A 12,042-nucleotide genomic window follows, 5' to 3' on the forward strand; every position below is an offset into this window, starting at 1 on the left:
ATAAAACGAAAAGTTTGTAAAAATAAATTTTAATTAATTTTTAATTAAAATATTTGCTGCGTTTAATAGTCACATACTTACACATATACACACACACACACATAGACACACACACAGACACACACATAGACATACACATAGACATACACATAGACATACACATAGACACACACATAGACACACACATAGACACACACATAGACACACACATAGACACACATATATACACACACATAGACACACACATAGACACACACACAGACACACACATAGACATACACATAGACATACACATAGACATACACATAGACACACACATAGACACACACATAGACACACACATAGACACACACATAGACACACATATATACACACACATAGACACACACATAGACACACATATATACACACACATAGACACACATACACATATTACACACACATACACACACATACACACACATACACACACATACACACACATACACACACATACACACACATACACACACATACACACACATACACACACATACACACACATACACACACATACACACACATACACACACATACACACACATACACACACACACACACACATACACACACATACACACACATACACACACATACACACACATACACACACACACACACACACACATACACACACATACACACACATACACACACATACACACACATACACACACATACACACACTACACACAGTACACACACATACACACACTTACACACACACACACACACACACACACATACATACACACACACACACACACTAATTACCACATAAAAAACATTGAAATTAATTAAAAAACACATAAGCAAACAATAATACATATTATTAATTTTTTTAATGAAAATTTATGTTTATTTTATTTTCTTTAATATAATATTTACAGCAAATGTTTTTATATATATAAATATATGTGATTTAAGAGAGAGAGAGAGAGAGAGAGAGTATAAAGATATTACTTAAAGACCTGATATTAATATTGTAATAATAATAATGACTACAATAATAATAATAATAATAATTAATTATTATTATTATTATTATTATCATAATTAATGTCTAGAAATAGAGCCCATTATTTCTAGACAATACCTATTACTACTACTACTACTACTACTACTCCCATAAATATATATAAAAAATAATTAAATAATAATATTATTTATAACAATATAAATGAGAAAAAATATATAATATTTTTAACATATATTTAATAAAAAAAATAACAAAATTATTATTATTAAGATAACCAACAAAAACAACAACAAAAATGTGTGCAAAAACAACAATTTTTTTATAACTATTATAAATGTTTTACAATTTATTTTCTATGTGTGTGTTATTAATAATAAAAATATTATTATTATTATTATTACTTATATTAATATGTGAGACAAAAATCCTATACATATATCATCGCACAACAGGTGATCATTTAATATATACATTATGTTATTATTATTATTATTATTATTATTAATATTAAAAAAAATAAATTATTTTTATTTTTCATAACAAAAAACTAAACATATTATAGATATMTATATTACAGTATAATAATAATAATAATAATCATAAAAAATAATATTATTAAAAAATATTGTTTTTTGTAGTAAACATCATGTTTTGTATTTTCATATCTATTTATTTTTATAAAGCGATTATAACTACTGTATATATATATAAAATTTATATTTGTTTTTATTTTTTTTATATATTATATATCTATGTTTTATATTACTCTCATGAGTATACAGTTGTATTGTTTTTTTATATATATATTAAATTTGTAGAAATATTTGTTATATATAAAAATCTACATAACTTTAAACATTATTTTTTTTAATAATCATATTATTTTATATATAGTATATGCAGTATATTATTAGTTTATTTTAAATTATATACAACTATATTTTTTTGATAAAATAATTATTTTTTTTTATCTATTATTATAACTTTTTTTTTAAAACTATACAATTATATGAAAATATTCTTGAATTAAACACACTATTTTAAATAATTATTAAATTAAAATCAAAAATTAATTAATTAAAAGTTTTTATATTATAAACTTAATCTGTTTGTTACTCAATATTGATATAATAATAATAATAATTATTATTATTAATTTTTTAATATTTAAATGTCATTATTAATATCCAAATTTTTTTATACACACAGTATTACTATATAAATATATATATACTTAATATAAAATTTTATGTCAATATTTAAAAAATATATATATAAATTATTTATTTTTTTATAAAAACCATTATTACTATATATTACTAATAATATTATATATGAAATTTAATAATTAATATTATTATAATACAAATATTAGTTTTTTGATTTTTTTTGTTATAATGAATATATCAATATAAATATGTAATGTTTTTTAAATAATTAATCACTTTATATGTCATTATTATATATTAATAATTCATTCATAATTTTAATACCAAAAAAATATATTTATATTACAATAGACTAAAAAATATTTCAAATTATTATTATTATTTTAATATTAATTTCAATATTAATTTTAATATTAATTTTAATATTAATTTTAATTTTAATATTAATTTCAATATTAATTTCAATATTAATTTTAATATTAATTTTAATATTAATTTTAATATTAATTTTAATATTAATTTTAATATTAATTTTAATATTAATTTTAATATTAATTTTAATATTAATTTTAATATTAATTTTAATATTAATTTCAATATTAATTTTACATACAGTTTACACACCCTATTGTTTGTTTTATTGTCGTCAATAGACATACACATACATACATACAGTACAGTACAGTCCTATCTTAACTTAGTTGTACCGGTAGTTATGACAGTAGTAGTGATGGTATTGTTAGGATCGTTGACTACTACGGCACCGGTAGTCGCCATATGCCTGGCCTTTGACATCAGTTCAATCCGTTCGGTATTACAAACCGTATACTTAGTACACTCGCGGACGGTATCTTCGCCGACATCGTAGTCGTCGTCATCATCGGCAGCGCCACCGCCACCGCCGCCTCCGCCGCCACCGTTGACTGTCGTAACGCCTCCTACACCCCCACCGGCGGCGCCCACACCGCCCGTCTGTACCTTATAGTACTTTAGGCACCGGAATACACATTCAAGCGACTCCTTAACCATTGATCGATACGAGGCGTTATAGTAACAGTAGATAAACGGATTGTAGCTATAATTATAACAACAAATATATATATATATATATATATATATATATATATATAAATAATTATTTAATTAAATATTAAGTATTTATATATTTTTTAAATAATAAAAAAAAATTATTGTTTAATTATTTTAATTTATAAACTATAATTAGAATTTATTTTTAATTTATTATTATTATAAATATCAAAAATTGTGTAATTTTATTATAAGTGTTTAATAATAATAAAATAATTATTTATAAATAATTATACTAAATATGATATTTTTTTTTTGCTTTAAATTTTTGACGATTTTTTTATCTTAAAATAATTTATTCAAATATTTAAAGATAAAATAAAAAATATTTAGTAATATTATTTGCTTTTATTGTTTAGTTTAGGTAATTACACACACACACACATACACACACACCCACATTACATACACACACACATACACACACATACACACACACACACACACATATATATATACACACAGATACACACAGATACACACACATACACACACATACACACACACACACATACAACAAATTTTAATATTTATTAGTAATACATATAGTATTATGAGGTTATCATAACAAACATATATTTATATATATATAATATAAGTATGATATTAGACATAAAAATATTGTCAGTTAAAATTTTGTGTTTACTTAATTTTAATTGACATAACATAAATTTTATCATTTTAGATAAATAAATATATATCATATATATATATATTTAAATTAAGGCTAAATCTATAAATAAAAATGTTTTTATTTGTTTGTTGGGAAAACTATTTGAATGTTTTTATTAATATTTTTTTTTATAAAAAATAATAATGTCATCCTTTWAAAAAAAATTAATCAAAATTTTTATGTTTATCAAAATAAATAAAAAAAATTTAATTTAATATTTTAGTTTATTTTTTTTAAAAAAAAGTAAAAACGACATTGAAAATTATTATTATTATTATCATTATTATTTTTATTATTATTATTATTATATGATATGATAATGACATTTAATTTAGTTGAGTGTTTTGTCAATATTATTATTATTTAGGCCATAATATAAATAATAATAATAATAATAATAATAATAATAATAATAATAATAATAATAATAATAATAATAATAATAATAATAATAATAATAATAATAATAATAATAATAATAATAATACTAATACTATATTATTTATTAAATAATTTTTTATTATTATTATATAAAAATATATATTAATATATAATTTATATGTTTTTATTACTTCCTAAATATAATGTTGTTGTTGTTTATTGTTGTTTATAATAATAATAATGTAAAACTTAACTTTGCTATTATATATGTTAAACAATACATACAAAAAAAATAATAATTTATTAGAAAATTTTTATTATTTTTATAATATTTAAATTTTTCCATTTAAACTATAAAAATATCCTATTATTTAGTCATATTTTATAATTAAAATAAAACATAATTTATTACCTTTAAAACAGATTATTTGTAAATTAATATTTATATATTTCTATAAATATGTTTATATAATAATACCATTAATGTACCTTGTTAATTATTAAAAATAAATTAAATTACATGTACATATATTTAAATTTACTTAAACATATTTTATTAACAGTAATTAAAATTAAAAATTAATTTTTTAATAATTATAATAAATATAATAATAATAATAATGAAAATATTTACCAAACAGATGACATCGCCAACCAATGGCACTGAAAAAATTAAATTAAAAAACAAATAATTATTAAAAAAAATTAAATCTAAAAAATTAATTCTACACATAATATTGTATTACATTATTATTATTAATTATTTTTTACTAAAAATTAGTGTATTTAATACAATATACAGTGTTTACATATACTGTAATAATAATAATAATAATAATAATAATAATTGAACATGTGTGTGTGTGTTTACACACTAATCACCTAGCTTAACTTTATTTTTTTTATTATTATTATTATTTTGTTTTGTATTATTTTGTTTGTTATTTGTATTACATTAAATAGATAAATTACACTCATTTTTAGTATTTTATCAATAATCAAGATAAAGTGGTATTTTTTATAAATATATATATATATATATATATATATATAATTATATTATTATTATAATGTTTATTTAGACTTAAATTATGCCAATTAGGCTATTATTATTATTATTATTATTATTATTATTATTATTAATATATTATAATAACAAATAATAGTTATTATGCTATACAATGTAAATATAACATTAAATTAATGTATATATATATATATACTTTATATTGTCTATTGTGTGTTAAAATCATTATTTTAAATATATGTTTGTTGAAAAAAAAATTTCATTATATTATATTCAGTATTTTAATAATAATTTTGTTAAATATTTTTTTTAATACATTAACATTTTATATTGAAATTTTTAAAAAAATGCTATCTTAATGAATCATAAATTCGTGGAAATTTTCATTTAAAAAATTTTAATTTTTAATAAGATTAAAGTGATTGTAAATATACTTTATATATATATATATGTCATTAAAATTTTACTACAATTTATTAATAATAAATTATATATTTTTTTTAGATTTATAATTAACTAAATTATTTATATATATATATATTAAATTGACTACTATTTATTTTTTTAATAATTTTTTTTTATATTTTTATTTAATTTTAAATGTATTTTCAAATATATCTTCCAATTGAAAATAAATAGTATAAAAGGTTTGGGTATTTAGCCAAACATTTTATAAACGCATGATTGCTTGAAAATAATAAAATAAAAATTTACTAAATTTTTGACAAACTGTCAAAAAATAAATTTTTGTTAACTGTTTATATATATTGTATATATATATATAWATTTATTTTTATCTATATATATAAATATATATATATATAATCAATTAAGCAATCGACATATACTATATATATATATATAACTTTAGATATATTTATTTATATATATATACGTAAAAAATTATAAATATAACTAAATTTTAAAAATATTATAAATAACTTTTATTTTTTTTAGTAAAAAACCAGTTAATTATATATAAATATACAGACACTGGTATTTAAAATTAATGATAAATGTAAAATATATTAATAATACAAAAAAAACATAAATAATTAAATAAGTGTTAAAAGCTAAAAAATGTTTATTAAAAACATTACATGATTTACACAACGAAAAAAAAACTAAAAATTATTTAACACTGAATTTAACACATAATGTATTTAGAAATTTATAAATAATTTTTATATGTAATTAATTAATTATTTATTTATTTATTTTTTCTTAAAAAAATGGTAATGTAATATTTATGTAATATTTTTATTTATATATATATATAGAGTTTATTTATAGATATTAATTTATCATTTAAATCTAATTATATAATATTTATTAATAAATTAAAAATAATAAATAATAAATTTGAAAAAAAAACTTACCACTATAAATATTTTAAAATTATGTTTAAACACCTTGAAATCGACAAATAAATAATATAAATTGATGGGTGCCCTATATATATAGAAAAAAAATTAAATATTATAAATATATATATTAGTAAATAAATTTTGATTTAATTATAGTCAGACAAAATTATTTATATTATTTTTTTTTTGAAATAATTAATTACACTTAAAAATTGCATTTATTATAGTTTTTAAATTAATAATCACTTATACACTGTTATATATATACACACACATAACACATACACATAATACATACACATACACATATACACACACATAACACATAACACATACACATATACACACACATAACACATAACACATACACATATACACACACACAAACACAAACACATATACACACACATAACACATACACATATACACACACACACAAATACACACACATACACACACATACACACACATACACACACATACACACACATACACACACATACACACACACATACACACACATACACACACATACACACACACACACACACACACACACACACATACACACACATACACACACATACACACACATACACACACATACACACACATACACACACATATACACACATATACACACATACACACACATACACACACATACACACACATACACACACACACACACACACACACACACACACACACACACACACACACACACACATACACACACATACACACACATACACAGACATACACACACATACACACACATACACACACATACACACACATACACACACATACACACACACATACACACACATACACACACATACACACACATACACACACATACACACACATACACACACATACACAGACACATAGATAAATAGGATATTAAAAATAAATTAATACTTTTATACTACTCAACAACATATTAAATAAAATATAAATCATATTTATCTCAACAATAAAAAAATATTATATTAAAGTAACAGTAAATATAATACACAATAGAGAGAGAGAGAGAGAGAGAGAGAGAGAGAGAGAGAGAGAGACAAAAAAATAACAAATAAATACTAAAACATTATTAGTTGTAAACTGAAAAAAACTGTTTGAGAAAATTAAATCCGTAAAAAAAAATTATTATTATTTTATTTCATACATTTGATTTGTATTTTTTTTAATTTAATTTTTTTATACTACTTATTGTTAACATATATTTAGTACCAAAAAAATACTAATACTAATAATAAGTTTAATATATAAAATAAAAAAATCTGTGAAATATTAGTTTTTTTTTTTGATTTAATACTTTATTTGTATTATTATTATTATTATTTTCTTTCATTTCCTAAAGTAATAGATTAGTAGTTTAACACAAAATAATAATAATAATAAATAAAACAGTATTTTTTCAGTAAATTTTTTTTCAACAGTATATATCACTCATAGATTTTTCTCACGAAATAATAATAAAATTTTATATATATATATATATTTCGTTGTTGTTGTTGATGTTGTTTGTAGTGAAATAAAAAACCACTGAAAATGATTGATAACTACTGTATTATATATATAAAATAATTTTGCCGTATATTTAGCTGTGAGAGTGAGTGAGTGAGTGAGAGTTAGAGAGAAAGAGAGAGAGAGAGAAAGAGAGAGAAAGAGAGAGAGAAAGAGAGAGAGAGAGAGAGAGAGAGAGAGAGAGAGAGAGAGAGAGAGAGAGAGAGAGAGAGAGAGAGAGAGAGAGAGAGAGAGAGAGAGAGAGAGATAGAGARAGAGAGAGAGAGAGAGAGTTTAAACCCTATGTTAGAGAGGACTGGGATATTGTATGTAGGGATGAGCTCTCTGATTGAAAAGTCAGTCAGTTTAGTGATTGAAAAGTTTTTTGGTTCAAAAACTATTAATGAAAATAAATAAATAAATAAAAAAAATAAAATCAAATTCATTCAACTGTCTATAATCATGATTAACTTACCCTGGGCAATTTTATATTTTTTATTTATTTATATATAAGTAAACTAATATATATATATATATATATATACAGCAAATATATACTGTATGTCCTATATATTGTGTGTATAATATATATATATAAATATATATATTATTAATATACTATACAAAAAAAAGTTTACATACAAATACAGTAATTTAAAAATACTATTCAATATATACGGCATAAATATACTGTAAATATGTGTATAATATTTAATGTTCAATGAATTGAATGATATCTATATATGTCATAAAAAAATGTAATTTATTTATTGATATATATATTTAGTATTGATTTCTATTTTAATGTATTAGAAATATTATATTTAATATATATATATATTTCATACAATTTACAGTATTATTATTATTGTATATGTATTTTTGAAAAATATATTTTAGATGTCATAAGTTTAGATATTTCTATATATATATATATATATATTTATATTATATATAAATAAATTAAGATTAACAGTGAAAAAAATTTTGACATCAAATATTTTGTTGTGAAATTTTGGTATTTATTTTGGTGTTTTTGAAAAAAAAATGTTTTAAACTAATATAYATATRTATATATACTGTACTGTAATATTGTTTGAAAACTTTTTTTTTTGTTAAACAAAAAAAATAATTATTAATAGTCTATTATTGTTTGTTATTATTATTATATAAATAAAACTAAATCAAGGTTTTTAGGAAAAATACCAATTTTTTTTTAAATACTATATAATATTAAATGTTAAGATTTTTTTTCATTAAACTTTTACATTAATACTGTTTATGTTTTTAAATTAAAAACAAATAAATAGACTATAATTATATATTTAAATTAGATTTTTAAAGTTTTTCTTTATTGATAATATTTTTATAAACTTTAATTTTTTTAAATAATAAACTATAAAAAATTTTTTTTGAAATAATTATAATTTTTCTACAATTGTAATTTTGTAAACAAGTTTTCTTATTATTTTATTTTTAGCTAAATGTTAAAAAAATAATTTTACAAACATTGATAATTGTATAACTATTTAATTTTAATTGACATAAAATTTCAAACAAATTTTATTAGTGTTTTATCTAATAAAAATAAATGTCATTTTATACTATACCCATCATTAACACACACACACACACACACACACACACACACACACACACACACACACACACACACACACACATACACACACACATACACACACATACACACACATACACACACACACACACACATACACACACATACACACACATACACACACATACACACACATACACACACATACACACACATACACACACATACACACACATACACACACATACACACACATACACACACATACACACACATACACACACATACACACACATACATACACACACATACACACACATACATAAAAAATACATTACTAACCAGCAAACGGCAAACACGATGACTGCCAGGGCCAACATAATAATACGGCGCCGTTTGGCCTCAATTTGTCGACGTTTCCGATCATCGTTGGACATACCGGCTAGTTTACCCTGACGGACAACTACCTGTCCGATTTTAACGTACACAAAACACGTAATGGTCAGCGGTAGGACATATTGTGTCAACAGGATTTCCACCGATAAAAACAGCGGGAAATCGATACCCAATTTCGGATAATGGGGTCGACAACGGATACGTAGCTTATGATCCAATTGGACTTCCGTCAGGCGATTAAATATACCCATTGGTAGCGAAAACAGTATAGCCATCAGCCATATGACTAATATACTGGAAAACAGTTTCAATGCGGAAAACCTACGAAAAACCGATCGCTTAGTGATTGTCCTCCATCTGTGCAACGATATGAATGTCATCGTAAATGTCGACACATATACACATGAATTCTGTATTAAGGGCACCAATAGACAGGGTAACGACCCAAATGGCCAGTCCAGTAGTAATAGTCGGGCTAGGTTGAACGGTATACTAATGGCAGCCATTACTATGTCCGATAGGGCCAGGGATGCTATGAGGATGTTGGTTGTGGTACGCATTTTTCGTTTAGTACACGCTATTTTGCACACCAGTAGATTACCGGATAGGGATACCCCTATGATCAGGGAATAGGCAACTATGATGAGTATATTGCGTACGGTTTGCGGCTGATCGCCGCCAACCGTTGATACGGTAGGTGCCGGCGGTGATGTTGTATCCGGTAGTGCCGTAACATTGGTGTTGGTATAGTAGTAGTCATGTTGTTGTAGTTGTAATGTATTGTTGTTGTTGTTGTTGTTGTCACTGATATAACTGTTGCTTAACATTGTTGTTGTTATGTTTAATATTGATATCGTTGTTGTTGTAGTCATCATATTGTTTGATAAATATTTTTTGTTTTCAATGATAGATAATATTATTATTAATTAAAAATAATTTTTTTTTATTATTAACATTTAGGTTGAAAATTGTGTGATTTTTTTTATTATTATAATTTTATTCTATAAATATATTGTATATATATTTTAAAAAATTATTATTATTATTATATCATATACATATATATATATACTCTATATATATATAGTATAGTAATATTAATATTATATTAGTTTTTATTATTATATTGAAAAATGTTTGTTTGATGTTAACATTGTTATAACGTTTACATTGTTATCATTATTTATTTATTTTTTATGCTATTTATTATATTATTATTTTCAAGTGTAAATTATATCCTAATTTACATACATGTAATTCAACAACAAATAATTAAAAAAAACATTTTCATAAATATTTTATTATTCAAATTTTGGTTGTTAACAGTTATATTCTGTATAATAAATTATTTACATAATAAATAAAAACACAAAATTATTATATAATTGATTTAATATTTGTCATTATTATTATTATTATTATTATTATTATTATTATTATTATTATTATTAAAAGACACTATATTATATGTATTATAAATTTTATATTTTATTTACTGTATATATAAATAAGTCACACAAAAAAATTGTTTATATTATTATTTTTGTTGTTGGATAAAACTTTATATAATGAGAATGCTTGTTATAAAACAAAACAAAAAACAACAACAAAAATTTTATAATAATATACAGTAATAATAATATTATTATTATATTTGAATATATATAATATATTTTTATTTTTTTATTATATAAATATTTAAATTATATATTTAAAAAACACTGTTTTTAAAAAGTACACAAATGATATACAGTATTGATATTTAATAATTTTTTTGAAAATAATTATTTAGTCATAATTTGTATGTTTTTTTATATATGATATT

The 12,042-nt window shown here is 20.9% G+C and overlaps 1 protein-coding gene across 1 annotated transcript; it reads right to left on the minus strand.

Moving 5' to 3' along the window:
* Nucleotides 1–2,813: 2,813 nt before the first annotated feature.
* On the minus strand, nucleotides 2,814–11,044 carry LOC128957233 (neuropeptide Y receptor type 5-like). The gene is made up of 4 exons (XM_054302967.1): nucleotides 10,164–11,044; nucleotides 6,737–6,809; nucleotides 4,965–4,993; nucleotides 2,814–3,262 (listed from the first exon to the last, which is right to left on the minus strand). Exons 1-4 carry the CDS (start codon nucleotides 11,042–11,044, stop codon nucleotides 2,875–2,877), a joined length of 1,371 nt encoding a protein of 456 aa, XP_054158942.1. The 3' UTR covers nucleotides 2,814–2,874.
* Nucleotides 11,045–12,042: the final 998 nt, after the last annotated feature.

This window comes from Oppia nitens, unplaced genomic scaffold (genome assembly GCF_028296485.1).
Source record: "Oppia nitens isolate AA-2021 unplaced genomic scaffold, nextdenovo-longstitch-racon4-pilon3 scaffold39_pilon_pilon_pilon, whole genome shotgun sequence".
In the NCBI taxonomy this organism is placed as follows: domain Eukaryota; kingdom Metazoa; phylum Arthropoda; class Arachnida; order Sarcoptiformes; family Oppiidae; genus Oppia; species Oppia nitens.

Bases quoted from the DNA above. Each gene is read 5' to 3' on its own strand.
- LOC128957233 (XM_054302967.1), bottom strand. From the start codon at position 11,044: ATGTTAAGCAACAGTTATATCAGTGACAACAACAACAACAACAACAAT. The intron at 6,810-10,163 runs GTTAGTAATGTA...CTATATATATAG, and splicing joins ATCGTGTTTGCCGTTTGCTG to GGCACCCATCAATTTATATT. The intron at 4,994-6,736 runs GTAAGTTTTTTT...TAATTTTTTCAG, and splicing joins ATTTTAAAATATTTATAGTG to TGCCATTGGTTGGCGATGTC.